Genomic DNA, 17,428 nt, shown 5'->3' on the forward strand with positions numbered 1-17,428 from the left:
CATTACAGTTCCAGCGCGTTTTACTAAGGGTCCTAGGTCTCTAGACTGGTATCCTTCATTCACCAGCAACGTTATGTGGGGCACAGCCTCCGGTATTCTATACCATTTCTCCAAAAAGGTATTCCACCTGACTTGTAGGGCTGCCCCTTGCTTTCCAATTATTATAGCCTCTCCTCTTAGGTGCTGCCGGGTACATGGCCCCTTGTGCCATCTCTCCTCTAACTCCTTACTCTGAGTCTTGTCAAAAATTACTGTGCAATGTAACTCAGACTTAGGCACTTTCACCTTGGGCAATATGGCCTGCACACCCTTTTTCCATTTTTCCCAGGTTTCCTAGATCTGATCTTCTATGTCTCCTATCCAGAAAACATTAGCTTTCTTGATTTCCCGCACTAGTAACTGAGTATTCGCTCTTTCCACACTCAACCCATTTCTAGTGCATTCTAATTTTAATTCTAGTTTTAATAGTGCATCTCTGCCTAGCAAATTAATCGGGGTTCCTTTGGACACTAATACTGGCAGAACTATTCTTTTACCGCCCATCCCCAACCGTACTGGAGCTGTATATTGTGTTAACTGTGTTTTCCCTGAGAACTCTACAGTCTTAATAAATTTTCCTGACATGGGAAGGTGAAGGGCATACTGTGGCTGTACACAGGTATAAGTGGCTCCAGTGTCTATCATCATGGGTGTCAATTGCCCTTCTAACATAACCTGAACAATGGGTTCTTCTTCCGCCTCCCTTGTTATCACTGGGTAATGTCCCTTCCCACCTGGGTTCTCTGGGCACCCCTAGCATCTGGCATAGGGGTTCACGGCTTGAGCTTGTGGGGGCTGGTCCTTGGCTAACCTGCGGTTCCCTTCTAATCGGCCCCTGTTCGTACGTGATGGGCCATAACCTGAGTGGACAGTCTCTTCTCATATGTCCTGGCTGGTTACACCCCCAACACAGTCTCCCTATCTCTCTCTCCCCTTGTCTCCTCACTGGCCCTCTTTGTCCATAACCTCTTTGTCCCCCTCCTTGGGGTTTCCAGTCCTGTCTGGGCTGCTGTTTAAATTTACCCTGTTCCTGATGGGGCATTTGTGGGAATGCTCCTCCAAAGACGTTTATTATTGGCATGGGGTTTTCTGGCCCCTGTCTGACAGCGTGACCAGTTCCTCCATACAGTGGTGTTTCATTCATGTCAATGGTTGCACTCAAATCAGGTGCTACTGGCAGCATCTCTTTTCCCTTCTCTTTTTCCTTCTTTTTAAGTTCTTCGAGCTGCATTTGTGTTAGCTTTCTTTGCACCTCTTCCTGCTGCTCAATCAGCTTCTGTTTGTCTTCCCGATATTTCTCAACCGCATGAATTACGTGGTCTCTAAATTCTTGTGAGTTCATTGACATCAGTCCGACCACTTCCTCCAGTTTAGATTTAACTTGCGGAGGCATTGCTTCCAAAACGGCGGTTCGGAACAGTATGGTCATAAACGAGTTGTCTTCCACTTCTTGCTCAGTCTCCAGCCTCCACCTTTTCAACTGATTTTCTACATAGGCTGCTGGATTCTCAGTGTCCCCCAGCGGATCCCCTTTCAAAGCTTTGGGGTCCACTTTGGGTGGGTAAAACTTCCTGAGGGCCTGCCATACCCTCTGCCTCACTTGGTCAAAGGTGGTCCCGTCAGTCATTGGGCTGAACGCATTTAGTAGTCCAGCCGTTTCCATCAACTCTTTTAATTTGGAGGTTCCCATCAACCTTATCAGCAGTGCCTTCAAATCTCCCATAGCCAATAACCGTCCTGTAGTTTCTTCTTAAAAAGCTCTAATCCACTTCCCTGCTCCTTCATGTAAACTAGGCAGGGTGTTTTTCAGCCCTTCCAGGTCCTGGGAGCCCCAAGGAATATACTGTACTTGTCCTGACCCTTTTACTAACAACGGCATCACTTTTTTTCCTTCTCTCCCCATATTCTGATTTTCCTCCTCATCCGACTCCTCGTCCCCTTCTGACCTCGTTCTCACTGGCTGCCACACAAATCTCTCCAGGGTTTGCTCTCTCCCTTGTTTTCCTATTTTCTCGACTTCTCCTTAGAGTCCTCTCTTTCTGATTCAGGCTAGCATTTGCTCAGGTCCTTGCGAATTCCTCAAACTGTTGTTGGAAACCCAATTTCCACTGTAATCTCCTATACGCTTTCTCTGCTTCTCTTATCTCCCTTCCCACTCTCTCTTTTTCCCCTTCAAGGAACTCCTCTTCTATCCCCTGTCTACACTCTCTTATACCCTCATACTCATTACTTGACTCTTGCTCTTCTGATAAATCATCTTCTTTTTCAGCCTGTTCAGTGTCGTGTTCCTGTAACAGGAACTCCTCCTGATTTTTCCTCAGCCTCAATTCCTACAACTCTTTGATACGTTCTCTTATTATCTTACTTTCTCGTTCTACTTTTTTCTTATCTTCCTACATCTCCTTCCACAGTGCCCCTCTCTCCTCCTCATATTTCCTTCTTTCCTCCTCGTTCTCCCAGACTTTAAACTTTCCCTCCAGTTCTAGTTCTCCTGATAATACAGGGCACTGTTTAAGAATCTCCTTCTCGTAATAAGGGGGAGGGGCTTCTACATTTCTCAGGTCTGGGTATAGAGTCGGCTCTTTTATTCGGTTTCTCCTGTGATTTACCAAACTGCTTTTCTTGTTTCTCATTGTCTTCTTTACTTGCTACTGATATTCGTCCTTTCTTTCTCAATCTTTCTCCCTCCATCCTAAAGAGTTTTAACACTTCTATCTCTTTTCTTTTTTTCTCCCTTTTTTTAGATTTATCTCTTGGTTTATAATTTTTAATCAGCACCTCCATTTCCTCACATAAACTTACATCAAATGTTCCTTCTTTCGGCCACTTCGTGACCAGATTTTTGGTTCTTTTTTCCCATTTTTCTGAAATTTCCGCGATATTACCTTGACACACCGGGAATATTCTATTCAATATTTCTACTGCTGTTCCTTTCCCTGTCATATTGTTCTTCCCCTTTTTAAGGTATTCTTGGCGTCTCACACCAAAGTAATACTATTTTCTGTAACCTATTTTCTATCTAGCCTTATGGTTTCTTCTCACCCGCGTGTAAATTATCTACTTAAGCCATCCTTATCTTCTATTCTGTTCTGCCCGTGCAGACCCTTTTCTCGGGCGGTATCCGCAGAACCTTCTTTTTGCTCCTCGCCTATTCAGACCCTTAACTTTTCTTAAGGCGGTATTCACGAGGATTTTCTCTTTTCTTCCTTTTCCTGTCCGTTCAGCCCTTCGTCTCGTACGAAGCGGTATCCACAGGGAATTACCTTACCTTTTCTTTCCCTGTCCGTTCAGACCTTCGTCTCGTACGAAGCGGTATCCACAGGGACTTACCAACACCACGTGGAATTTTTCTCACATAACTTCTCTTATTACTTTATTCATACTCACCCTCCTCACTGCAGTGTTCTTGATTAATCCTCTGAGCCTCCTTTTAACCCTCAATTCTGCCAGATTCTTTGAATCGGAGAGATCCTTCGGCAGTTGTTTCACACTTCTGAGTCCCCGAGATCTCCCCAAAAACCAACAGAATTCTTAGTCCAAATTGTCGCTAAAAAGCGCTTACCTTTGTTTGGGTGCACCCTGAATTCTGTTAGCTCTGTGGAGGTCCCCCAGGGACCAGGAAGCGCCCTCAATTTGCCGTTTCCTTCTTCCACGGGTCTCTTCCCGATCCTGCCCGACTACGCCAGTTTAGTCGTGGTTTCACAAATGACAAGGAAGCGCCAAAGATTCTTCAAGAAATGTTTAAACTTTAATTTGCAAAGTAAAGCTGAGACAGACAGTGGATTAGGCTGTGTAAGTCTGTCACTGACAGCTCCCTTGTCGTTTTTACACAGCATTCTTTATAGCCCTTCTGGGTTAGCATACCTCTGTAAGTTTTTTACTCTAACTAATAAATCAATCACTCTTATCTCTCTTACTTGGCTACATTCGTTTTTCTCGAGGGGTTAAAAGTACACAGGTTTCATTCAATGGTTACATCCCAAATATTACAGTAATCCCACGCACTCAGTAACAGACACTTAATGCATAGTAAAGGCATGGTCAACATCTGAGTAAACACCTAATACGCGATTAAAACACTTAAAATAAACACTTAGAAAACAGAGTTAAAATGTTTTCCAATATCATCAAAGATCTCACCGTTAAAGGAGTGGACATCGTCATCGGATTTCGATGGACAACTGCAGAAGAAGACGTTTTTGCATTGAGTTGCTGCCAACATGATTGGGTGATTAGAAATTTGTATTAAAGAGCAGGTGTATCTAATAAAGTAGCCACTGGGTGTATATATCCTTGATGATTGGTAGGCTGTTGTCAGTGATGCATTGGGCAGTTTTATCTACTTGTTGTACAGTCCTCCTGTCCGTGCAGTGCTGTTTTTGTACCATGCAGTATGTTAGGATGTTCTCACCTGCCCATCTATAGAATGTAGTGGATATTGCTGTCCATAGTCTAGCTCTCTTCAGCCTCTTCAGAACATAGAAGTATTGGTAAACTTTCTTGACTGTGGAGCATGCGTTTTGGGACCATGAGAGTTGTGCGAGATGTGCAATCTCAGATGTTTGAAACTGTTTGCGGTTTCCACGGTTGTGGTGCCAATATAAAGAGGGGTGTGAGTGGTGAGAGGTTGTTCATATTTGAATTATGTTGAGAACTTTCAGAGCATTTTAACTAGGCTACTTAACAAATTTGCAGTGTTGGTGATGATGAATCCAATCACCTTGAATCTAACCTGCAGTCTTAGTCCCCCACCGCCACATTTTCTTAGTTCCATTTAACTAATCTTAATTTGGAGGGTGACAGGGCATGAGATGGAATAAGCTTTGAGCTTAATGACCACTTGTGGCATGTCCTAAAGCTCCAGGCCATCAAAGCAGACTAAGTTTTCTTTAAACAGTTATCTTTAATGTTTGTTATTTTTAATGATGGTCATAAATATTTTTAAAACATATTAAATTTATTTAAATAATGTGATTAAAAATGTTAAGATACCTTAAATTAAAACACATTAAAACAACATCAAATAACTAAAAGTTACTTAAAATGAAGTAAGATGTTATCTTTCATATGGTGCCTGTGACCCCAGTTCTACTGTAATACCAGTCATGAAGCTGAATTATTGGTATCTGTCTTGCAGCTCACTCTGAACATGTGACAGGTCTGTGTGTGCTGCAGATGCTGGAAATCTGAAATAAAAAGTTACTGGTGGGTCTGCAGGTTAGGAGGTTCTGTCAAAGGGCCCTGGAATCTAAAGTTAACTCTATTCTACTTTCTACAGATGTTGCCTGACCCATTGAGTGTTTCTAGTATTTTCTGTTTTCATTCCATGCACATTTGGGATTATACCTACTTGTGGGAGCTGCTGCTACAGCAAGTGCAATTTGGCTCATTGTAAATTGAGGGCATGTAGATGTTCTGTGATGATTTATGGTTTTAGTGCCAATTGCCTATTCAGGAAAGAATGGATGTATTCTACATAAATTGTTAAAGTTCTGTTGTTTTTAAGATTTTTGTTTTCCTGATCAATTAAACATTTTTATGATTTCTAAAGGTTAGATGGATAAGTTGTATTGAGCTTTTCTATTCTTTTTGTACATGATGCTACTGAAATGTAAGGTTTACCAAGTATTCCTTGTTCTACTTGCAGCAAAGGATGTACTCTCACGTCTTCTAAAAGTAGATCCTGCTCATAGAATCACAGCCAATGAACTTCTTGACAACCCATGGGTCACGGTAAAGCACTATCTATTTTAATTTGAGAATATTAAAAATATGCTGTGGGACCCTTTACTATGAAACTCAAGTGTGTTTTTGTATTTATTCAGAGATTTCAAGTGAAGTTGCATTCAAGTCCTTCCACAGGGTTCTTGAGAGTTATAAGGTAGCCAGGAAGGAGCTTAAGATGGGACTTAGGAGAGCAAGAATGGGACATGAGAAGGCCTTGGCAAGTACGATTAAGAAAAACCCCAAGGCATTCTACACTTATGTGAAGAACTAGAGGATGACTAGAGTGAGGGATAAAAGTACTTGGATTGGAGGAGGTAGTGGAAGTCCTTAATGAAGACTTTACTTCAGTCTACACCAGTGAGAGGGACCTTGATGAATGTGAGGTCAGCATAGAACAGTCAAATATGCTGGAACATATTGACATTAAGATGTGCTGGATTTCTGAGAAAACATTAGGACAGACAAGTCACCAGGACCGTATGGGATATACCCTAGGTTACTAGGGAAGTGCGGGAAGAGATTGCTGAGCTTTTGGGGTTGATCTTTGCATTCTCAGTGGACACAGTAGTAGTACCAGAAAATTCGAGAGTAGCAAATACTATTCCTTTTTTTCAAGAAAAAATAGGGACCATCCTGGGAATTATAGACCAGTAAGTTTAATAACAATGGTGGACAAACTATTGGAGAAGATTCTTAGAGACAAGATTTACAAGCATTTGGAAAAGCATACTCTAATTATGGATAGTTAGCATGGCTTTGTGAGGGGCAGATCATGCCTTATGAGTTTGATAGAATTCTTTGAAGAAGTGACAAAACAGATTGATGAAGCTGGAGGAGTGGTTGTGGTGTATATGGATTTTAGTAAGGAGGTTTATTCAGAAAGTTATGAGGCACGGGATCCATGGAAACTTGGCTTTATGGATTCCAAATTGGCTTGCCCACAGAAGCAGAGTGTGGTAGTAGATGGACCGTATTCTGCCTGGAGGTCCATGACTAGTGATGTTCCATAGGGATGTGTTCTGGGACTCCCTGCTCTTTGTGATATTTATAAATGACTTGGTTCAATCCAAAAAGTGTGTGAAGTCTTACACTTTGGGAGGATGAACTGGAAGGCAGAATACAGGGTTAATGGAAGATTCTTAATAGTGTGGAGGAATAGAGAGAACTTGGAGTTCACGCCATAGATTCCTCAAACATTATCACCCAAGTTGATAGGCGGGGTAAGCAGGCATATACGAGGAATTCTGCAGATGCTGGAAATTCAAGCAACACACATCAAAGTTGCTGGTGAACGCAGCAGATCCCCCTCCTGTCTTCTCCTATCATTTTGGATCTCCCCCTTCCCCTCCCACTTTCAAATATCTTACTAGCTCTTCTTTCAGTTAGTCCTGATGAAGGGTCTCAGCCTGAAACGTCGACTGTACCTCTTCCTAGAGATGCTGCCTGACCTGCTGCGTTCACCAGCAACTTTGTTGTGTGTTGCTAAGCAGGCATATGGTACGTTGGCCTTCATTAGTTGGGGAATTGAGTTGCAACTCTATTAAACTCTGGTTCGATCACACTTGGAATATTATGTTCAGTTCTGATTGCCTCATTATAGACAAGATGTGGAAGCTTTAGAGAGGCTGCAGAGGAGATCTATCAGGATGCTGTATGGATTAGAGATCATGTGTTATTAGGAAAGGTTGAGCAAGCTAGAGCTTTTTTATTTGGGAAAGGAGGATGAGAGATAACTTAATAGAGGTGTGTAGATAGAGTGGACAACTAACATTAGCCACTGCCACATTCAGATATTTTGAATGTGGCAGTGGCTAATGCAATTGTATGTAACTTCAAAGTGAAAAGATGAAAGTATGAGGGGGAGTGGTGTCAGCGATAGGCTTTTACTCACAGCTGTATCTGTATGGACACACTGCCTGAGATGTTGGTAGAGGCCGATGCAATAGATGGAAGAAAGTTCAAAGGCTACGTGGAAGGGAAGGGTTAGATTGATCTTTGAGTAGGTTAAAAGGTCGGCACAACATTGTGGGCCGAAGGTCCAGTACTGTGCTATACTGTTCTATGTTCTAAAGCAGGGAATTCAATAATCTGGCCACAATTTTGTAATTGAAATTTAATTTTGAATGCACAATCAAAGACATCAGTTATTTTAATTGTTCTTTATTTTAATCGTAATTTCTATCATTAACATTAACAGCTAATACTTTTGTTCTTGAAACTGCACCTGTCATCATTCTCATTAGTTAATTAGTTAATTGTCATCCTTTTCCAGCAGTCTTATTTGTTCAGCATTTATTATCCTTGAGCATAATTTGAAAATGTTTTAACTTTCATTTACTTAATGGAGTTTCAAGCTATTGTGCACAACCTTTTCCTCCAGGACCCTTTTATTTTTGTGTATTTAGCTCATCATGTGAAATCAGAACTTGTCAAATATGCATATGTTGGATTGATGAACTGAGGTTTGGATCCAATAGAATGTTCCTTTGTAATGTATTATTTTTCTATCCTTGAAATTAGTTTCTTTTTGAAGGCTACAGAGATGATTAGTTATGGTGTTGGACTATAAAGCTGACAGTTTGGAATCCAGCATAGCAAGACATAATTCTAAATTAGATAAATTGGATAATTTATGAGCAGAATGCAGTATTTAGTTGACTCCTAATTCCCTTAGATTTGCCTTTTGATGGTCAATAAATAGGCAGTATAGTTCAAATCAAAGGATATATAATAAATTATATTCCAGGCTTTGTGTCGGACAGTATTTCAGTGTATAATGCAAAAGATTACCTCAACAGAGCAATTGAACTGATTAGCATTTCCAAGATGTTTGAAGTGGATGTTCCAAATGCCTGGAGGCTTGTTTTGCAGCTGCCTTGGGGTACTTGGGTATCTGACATGAAATCTAGAAACAGATTCCTTTCTATTATGTCGTTTTTTACTGCAAGAGTCTACTGTTCCCATTAACTCTGAAATGTAATACTTCAAAGTTATTAAAATTGTTAGATTTATTTCATGTCACTCAAGAGTCCTTGATTTAAAAAAAGGTGAAATCCTACTTTTACCTGTTGGAAGACATGAAACATAGGAGCAGAATAAAGCCATTTAGCCCATTGAGTTTGCTCTGTCATTCCATCATGGTTGATTTATTATCCCTCTCAACCCCATTCTCCTATAAGACCATAGGATTGTATTGAGCACTTGCTAATGCATCAGTGCTTTGTTCAAGATATCATTAATGAAATGCAAGAATATGTAGAGTGATAGTCTGTAATTCAATAAAATGTAATTCATGTGATCATTCATTAGGTTTACATTTGATAAGAATGTGGCATAGTCATCAGTGAGAGAACTACTGAGGTCTCGGAGAAAGATAAACTTTGTTTGTGACCTACTCTCACTTAAGGCAAAGGATTGTAATTCATCTTGAAAGTCAGTAAATAAGACATATTAAAAAGTGGTAATATTTGCCAGATTTTAACAGAGGTAGAATTTGATCTTGAGCTCAAAGTATACGAAATGTAGCTAGAAAGGACAGGGACTTCTTTTCGTTCACTATAAAGTCATTAAACATAATCCTTGATTCCAGGGTGATACTACAGCCGCACAAAGGCCACCCAATGTACTCGAAATGATGAAACAATGGAAAGATGATCTAGATGGAGATGAAGAAGGAGGATCAAACGCAAATAGTTCTGTACCAAGCAGTGTTTGCCAAAATAGCTGGACTAGCCAAGAAGATGGAGAGAATCCTACCAGCAGCAATGATATCTCTGGTAGATCCAGAGAAATTGATTCTGGCATTAAACAGTCCTACACTCCAGCTAAGCAGGTAAAATTACCTGCAAAGATTATATGGGAAAAATGTTTAAGATGGATGCTTCTTGTAGACAGAGGGTTCTGGATAAGTCCAGAGCTGGATGAAGCTGGTTTTTGGAGGTTTGATCCTTGCTCATGATTGAATCCACTAATCTTTGGGAATCTGATATTCAATTAGTCCTAAGTTCTTGATGAGGAAGGGGAAAATCTGCAATGGCAGCAGTACTGACAGTTATCCAGTGCTTCTTGGAATATGTATATGGTGGATTCCAGTTAATTGGGACGCATCGGGACCAGTACATTTTGGCCCAATTATGCAGCTGCCCCAGTTAGTTGAAGTTTCATGGAAGTAGTTAAAAAGGTATAAAAAGAGAAATGACCATTTAACTGAGTAACAAATTACATACTTAAATGAAGTATAGGACACATTGGAACACTACCAATATTACTACAGTACTATAAAACTATGTATTAGTTCCTAATGTTATCAACAGAGGGATTAATCCAGTATATGCTGCTAAATTATTTTGACTGACTGTAAATGAACAAAATCAATGCGGAAACCTGGTATAGAAAATGGATTGCTCTCATACAATGCTTTCGATAATTGCATCATCCAAATCTTCTTTTTCATTGTAACATTCAAGATTATTGTCAATACCTTCAACTTCTTCGTAGTTCCTAACTTGCTGAAGTAGTGAAATTGTTTCATTTTCACTCCCAGCTGTTTCTGGCATTTCCAAGCCGAAATGCTTGAAACCGGAGTGAACAAAATAGTTCCGAATTGTCTTGCTGCTTATTTCTTGTCAACTATCAGTGCCAAAAATCACTGATTTTTGTTGACAAACACACAACTGATGCTATTTAAGAGCTACACACATTAAAAAATGCTGGTGAACGCAGCAGGCCAGGCAGCATCTATAGGAAGAAGTACAGTCGACATTTCAGGCTGAGACCCTTCGTCAGGACTAACTGAAAGAAGAGATGGTAAGAGATTTGAAAGTGGGAAGGGGAGGTGGACATCCGAAATGATAGGAGAAGACGGGAGGGGGAGGGATGGAGCTAAGAGCTGGAAAGTTGATTGGCAAAAGGGATACAAGGCTGGAGAAGGGAGAGGATCATGGGATGGGAAACTTAGGGAGAAAGAAAGGGGAAGGGGAACCCAGAGGATGGAGAGCAGGCAAGGAGTTATAGTGAGAGGAACAGAGGGAGAAAAATGACAGAGAGAAGAAAAGGGAATAAATAAATAAATAAGGGATGGGGTACAAAGGGGAGGAGGAGCATTAATGGTAGATAGAGAAGTCAATGTTCATGCCATCAAGGTTGGAGGCTACCCAGATGGAATATAAGGCGTTGTTCCTCCAACCTGAGTGTAGCTTCATCTTGACAGTAGAGGAGGCCGTAGATAGACATATCAGAATGGGAATGGGACATGGAATTAAAATGTGTGGCCACTGGGAGATCTTGCTTTCTCTGGTGGACAGAGCGTAGGTGTTCAGCGAAACAGTCTCCTAGCCTGCGTTGAGTCTCGCCAATATATAGAAGACCGCACTGGGAGCACCGGACGCAGTATATCACCCCAGCCGACTCACAGGTGAAGTGTTGCCTCACCTGGAAGGTGCTGAGGGAGAAAGTGTAAGGGCATGTGTAGCACTTGTTCTGCTTACAAGGATAAGTGCTGGGAGGGAGATCGGTGGGAAGGGATGGGGGGAGGACGAATGGACAAGGAAGTCGCGTAGGGAGTGATCCCTGTGGAAAGCAGAAGGGGGGGAGGGAAAGATGTGCTTGGTGGTGGGATCCTGTTGGAGGTGGTGGAAGTTACGGAGAATTATATGTTGGATCCAGAGGCTGGTGGGGTGGTATTATTTTTTTTCCTTTTTTTTCCTCTCACTTTTTTCTCCCTCTGTCCCTCTCGCTATAACTCCTTGCCTGCTCTCCATCCTCTGGGCTCCCCTCCCCTCTTCTTTCTCCCTAGGCTTCCCGACCCATGATCCTCTCCCTTCTGCAGCCTTGTATCCCTTTTGCCAATCAGCTTTCCAGCTATTAGCTTCATCCCTCCCCCTCCTGTCCTCTCCTATCATTTCGGATTTTCCCCTCCCCCTCCCACTTTCAAATTTCTTACTAACTCTTCTTTCAGTTAATCCTGATGAGGGGTCTCAGCCCGAAATGGTGATTGTACCTCTTCCTGTAGATGCTTCCTGGCCTGCTGCGTTCACCAGCGTTTTTTATGTGTGCTGCTTGAATTTCCAGCATCTGCAAACTTCCTCGTGTTTGCCTATTTAAGAGCTGTTCTCTGTAGACATGGTGTGGTATCAAATGGCCACACAAGGACACGTGACAGACACTAGTTAGAAACTGTTCAGCAACAGTCTCCATCTCAATTAAGTGGCATGGTGACCCCAGTAAGCAAAGGGAATCTCAGCTATTTTCACAATTAGGTTTTGTTCTTTAACAGTTGTCCTAAGTAAGTGGCTGGCCTGATTAACTGGTGCCCAATTAACAAGAATTCACTATGAAGTTGACTGAAAGCCAACAGCTGCTTGGGAAAGAATTTTCTGTTACAATTGGCAACTTTATAGATATATTAATTTCAATATTCAGAAAGCAGTGTATTGTTTACCTTGAGGTGCCCACTGAACTCTATAGTTTCAGTGTTTGCTTTGAGTTTCAGAAATGTTTCACTATCTTGATTTTAAGTGAAAAATAAACACCTAAGAAAGCTACCGAATGGCAGACATTTTGTGTAACTGCATCTAGTTACTAATGGTTATGAGTCTGCCTTGAGGTCATTTGCCAGGAAAGTTCTGCAGCGATTGGTGTTGGAACTTTTGATGATCATTGCACTGGACAACAAAGATTTTGCTTCCTGAATACCTTTAGGTGTATCTTACAAATTTTGGGCTACTGATCATGAAAATCACCATGAAATTTCCCTCTCATGCACCATTTTTTGAAATCACTTATGTTTATTATTTCAATTCATAATTCAAGTCAATTAAAATGTTGCCTACAATGTTAGCTGGAAAGTTTCCTATCTTGTCCAGGCATGCTTGGGCATTCTTAGGCAGCGCTGCTGCTGTATGGCAGTAATAATTATTGGGTTCAGGACTGTAAGGATGGAACCTGCTATCAGCAGGCACAAAATTTTCTATGAAGGATTTTGATGTTTGAGACAGATGCTTCCCAGAATAGCTGATGCCAAGATTAAGGAAAACATTTTTTGTTGGTCCACAAATCAAACAGGTCATCAATGACAGGCAATTTGAAGAATTTCTAGTGGGACCCGAGAAAACCACATGGAAGGCATTCAAGGAAGTTGTTGAAATTTTTCTCGGCATCTACAGAGCACCAAATTACATGCAGCTGGTTGAAAGCATGCTGCAAGCATATAAAACCATGAAGTGCAACATGTCACTAAAGATTCATTTTCTGCATTCCTATTTAGACTTCTTCCCTGCATATCTTGGTGCTGTTGGTGACGAGCATAGTGAAAGGTTTCACCAGAATATTGTGGTCATGGAGAAAAGATACCAGGGCAACTGGAATCCATCAATGCTGGTGAATTATTGTTGGACACTTAAGCGAGAAGTCTCAGACACTGAGTACAAATGAAAAGCATTAACAAAATATTTTCTAACTTACTTGAACTATTGCAAAGCATCAGCACCATTATGCAATTAAACACATTCAATAAAAGTTAATTTGTTGTTTCTCCAAATTCCTATGTGATACAAGTAGTCTAAAATGATATTTGTGTTCATCTTCAAGCAGTCTATCATAAACAAAAAAAATTTTGAGGAAGCAACACTTCTGAAAAAAATTGTTGTCCAGTGTTATTTATAATAATGATCTGAAATTGGAGAGTTGCCCAGAGATGGAGAGTTCTGTGAAGATGTGTGTTCTGTGAAGATTTGAAACTGTGAATCAGAAAAAAAGCAATACCGTGAGCAGATATTATTGATGTGGACATGGATCTGCTTTTAGCATATAGTAACTAGAAGTATTTTCCAAGTACTGGGCAGATTACTAAATGTCCTAAGTGGCAAGCAAGAAATGTGCATATTTCTGGCCAGAGGTCTACGACCTACTGATTTATCAGGGGAAGTAGTAATATAATCGGCTTTGGTTTCTTTGCTTCATTGAGGATCGGTTTACCATATTGGACCACTCCAATGGCACGCAACTACACAGTGAACGAGTCAGTACACTCTGACATTAACTGACATGAACATCCGGTACCAGTACTCTTTTTAAAAGGATCACGCGGCACTTGCACATTAACTGCTGTTCTTGCATTTCTGGTTACTCCTTGAATTCTCCACATTATCAGACTTCTACGTTCTCTTCCGCTGAAAGGAACCCCAGCTCCCATGCTTCCTGGCCACTTACAGGACTGCACTTACTGTGCTCTCTGTAAACTCTTCAAAATGTTGGATCCCCCTTCAACTTGGCCTGATTCAGTTTTTCATGGTCCCTTGATGTTTAACGTAAAATTTATGATTGTAGTTTGTAACATTTAAAGAAAATGTGAATAAAATATGTGGTGGATTATCAACAGTAAAACTGCTAGTCAACAAACACCCTGGAGATGCTGGATTAAAGGAGTTCCACTGTATACTCTTTAGAATGTGTTCTCATCTGCTGTTGTTTCTGATATTTTGTCTCTTTTAGCATTAGGCTATTCCTCTCATTGTTTTCTTTTCAATTTGTCTAAGCAAATTCTGGTTAGTTATGGTCTGAAAGAATAGATCCGTGGAATCCAGAGAGATTCAAGCTTGGCTTGGAGGGTGGAAGCAGAGGGTGGTTGAAGGTTGTTTCTCGGAATGGAAACCAGTGTATTGTGGTGTTCTGCAGAGATTGGTTTTGTGATCTCTGTTATCTGTTATTTATATAAATGATTTTGGTGTGTGAATGCACAAGGCGCAAAAATAGCAAGTGTTGTTGATGTTGAAAAGCTTTTCATAGATTACAGGGAGATGAATGAGAGGGAGAGTTTGGCTAGGCTAGGTTTTCATTCCTTAGAATAAGAGGCGATCTTATAGAAGGGTTTAAAATTATGGGAGACACAGAGAAGATGAACAAAAACTGTCTTCCCTAGCATATAGGCTTAGGAGTAAGATTTAAAAGGAATCTGAAGGGCAACTTTTTTATGCAGAGGTTGGTGAACATATACATATTGCCAGAAGAAGCGGTTGAAGCAGGCACAATGGTTTCATTTAAAAAACACTTGGATAGGTATCTGGAGGGGGTAGGGTTTAGAGGGGTGTGGGCCAAACATGCGAAATTGGGATTAGCTAGGTGGACAACATGGTTGGCATGGCCTGCATGTGTGTTTAATTGCTCTAACTCTAATTTGCCGTACAACATCAAAATAAAAATGTAGGCTTAAATTTTGCAGCATTTTTTTCAAGGTAATCACTAAAATTTACCTCTGTCAGTGGCAGCAGATTAAGCACTTCAGCACAGGCACATATCCTTAATGTACTACACATGGCTGTTGTGACTGCGATCAAACTCACCGGAGAGACACTGACACTGGTGATATGGAAGTCTTTATTCATCACAACACAGGCATTCTTCTGGAGACCCTCATTGGAGAGCCTCCCAAGCTGAAAAAGTACATCACATTTTTATATCTTTAACAACTGTAAGTGATACAATACAACTTGAATAGTTACAATGACAATGTTTCTGTGGGGCAATATAATGAGTAACAGCTGACACGTATTGTTCATAATAGAAATGGTTCTACATTATTCACAAACACTGTCATTGAGTTATTATGTTCACTTTAAGAGATGGTGTCTGACGTAATAGTGTCAGTGTAAGGTGATTGTTTTTCGTTTCTCATTTATTAAGCACATAAAATAACTCACATATTTTATTCACAAAATCCTACATTGATGACCCCGATGCTCTTGGATGATTCCAGAGTTACTCAATGGCATGTCGACTAACACAGTCGCTTTGACACTGCTGGAGTTTTGGGAGCAGCATGCTACCGTGTGGTTGACACAGATGGAAACCCAATTTGCCGTGTGACAAAATCACCACAGACAATACCAATTTTACTATGTCATAGCATCACTAAGTAGTTCCACAGCAGCCAGAGCGGTGAGTTTACTAGAAAACATGCCTGCATGTGATAAATATGTCACTCTGTAAATTCATCTATTACAGGTTTTTGGACTGTCTGAGTCATTTGCTGTCCTTGCCTAACCTGGGTGACGCTAGTCTTTCAGAACTAATGGACCACATGCTATCTCTCCTGGGCAAGCACCATCCTTGCTTTGTTTTTAAAGAACTCTTTATGTAACAAATGCCTGAACAATTTTGCACAGCCTTCGCTAATGCATCTGTGGAGGACTATAGGGAGCTTGCTAAAGTGGCCTCTTGTCTACACTCTACCTAGGAGAGGTGCATCGTTTCTCCTCCTTTCCTTGTCTCAATAAGCCCTGTCAGCAGAACTTCCGGCAGACTCTCGGCCAAGATTTCAGACCAGACAATGCCAATTCTATGATTTTACTATGCACACTTTGGCACGAACACCAAGAATTGCCAACCCTCATGCAGCTTCGACAGTGCCAGTGCATCAGGATTTTGAAGGTCAGTGAATACTGTCAGTTCCAGCTGCCAGAGTTGTCTATTGTCCATTACAGCTGCCCTTTAAAGGCGACACTTCCAATGTGACACAAGCACCTCAAGTAAGTGTGCTGCCAGCTTTGCCCATTGATTACAAAGCAGAGAGCGATGGACTCTTGTTGGAGGCCGCTAACAGCAGCAGGATATGCACTTATGGGACATGACCACCGGGGCATGATGCCGCTGCTGCGCATTGAACTTTGTCTTGGCTAAAGTTGCTAGGCCTCTGTTCGGTACAGATTTCCTATGTGAGAAAGGACTGTTAGTATGACTATGATTATGAGGACATAATTATTATCATTTAGTAATGCATGCATTAAGAAATGATAAAATGTTTTTCCAGAATGATATCACGAAAACACATGACAAACCAACTTAAAAACTAACAAAAACCACATAATTATAACATATAGTTACAACAGTGCAAAGCAATACCGTAATTTGATAAGAATAGACCATAGCACAGTAAAAGTCTCAGAGTCTCTTGAAAGTCCCATCATCTCACGCAGATGGTAAACCTTCAGCGCCACCAACTTGCCGATGCAGCATCCCGGAAGCATCTGACCACAGTCCGACTCCAAGTCTGTCCGAAAAACTCCGAGCCTCTGACCCACCTCTTCAACACCGAGTGCTGAGCGCTTCGACCCCAGCCACGGCAACAGGCGATAAGCAAAGCCAAGGATTTGAGGCCTTCGTCTCTGGAGATTCTCGATTGTACAGTAGCAGTGGCAGCGAAGCAGGCATTTCAGAAGTTACTCCAGATGTTCCTCTGCGCTTCTCACGGCTGTCTCCATCAAATCCGGATTGTGCACAGCCCTTAGTTACACATATGACATTCATTCAGAACGGCCGTGTGCACTGCGTTGCGCCGCCATCTTCTCCTCCCTCCTTCTCTTAGTAGAGCTTAAGAACTGTCGGCGTGTGGTTGCAAAGGACGTTAGGTCATTACCTTCTACCCCAAGTAAATTCCTCATGACGACTCTGTCTGATACATGCACCACCACATGTGAATTCACTTGCCTGCTAGGCGAATTCCCAGACCTGACCAAGTCCACATTTTCCACTATAATCACAAAGCATTTCTGCAACTGGCTTACTAGTACACGATCTTGTGTAGTCTGGATCCAGAAGAGCTGAGTTTGTGAATGTGGCAATGCTTGACATTTGTGTGCAGGTCTTCACCCCTCTATATGCTCCCTAA

General features: G+C 41.3%; 1 protein-coding gene across 11 annotated transcripts in view; it reads left to right on the plus strand.

Annotated features, from left to right (window-relative positions):
- stk33 (serine/threonine kinase 33) overlaps positions 1-17,428 on the plus strand; it is a 247,047-nt gene that overhangs the window by 182,060 nt on the left and 47,559 nt on the right. For 10 of the 11 annotated variants that reach the window (XR_010019651.1, XM_063061885.1, XM_063061886.1 and 7 more), the window contains 2 exons: positions 5,687-5,772; positions 9,356-9,598. Coding sequence is in view for 10 of the 11 variants with exons in the window: in XM_063061885.1 (XP_062917955.1) it covers positions 5,687-5,772; positions 9,356-9,598 (329 nt within the window). In the remaining variant the exon portion in view is untranslated. Of the gene's footprint in view, positions 1-5,686; positions 5,773-9,355; positions 9,599-13,030; positions 13,250-17,428 lie in introns of those variants that run through there. The other variant, XM_063061891.1, reaches the window with a different exon arrangement.

Source organism: Mobula hypostoma, chromosome 11 (assembly GCF_963921235.1).
Source record: "Mobula hypostoma chromosome 11, sMobHyp1.1, whole genome shotgun sequence".
NCBI lineage: Eukaryota > Metazoa > Chordata > Chondrichthyes > Myliobatiformes > Myliobatidae > Mobula > Mobula hypostoma.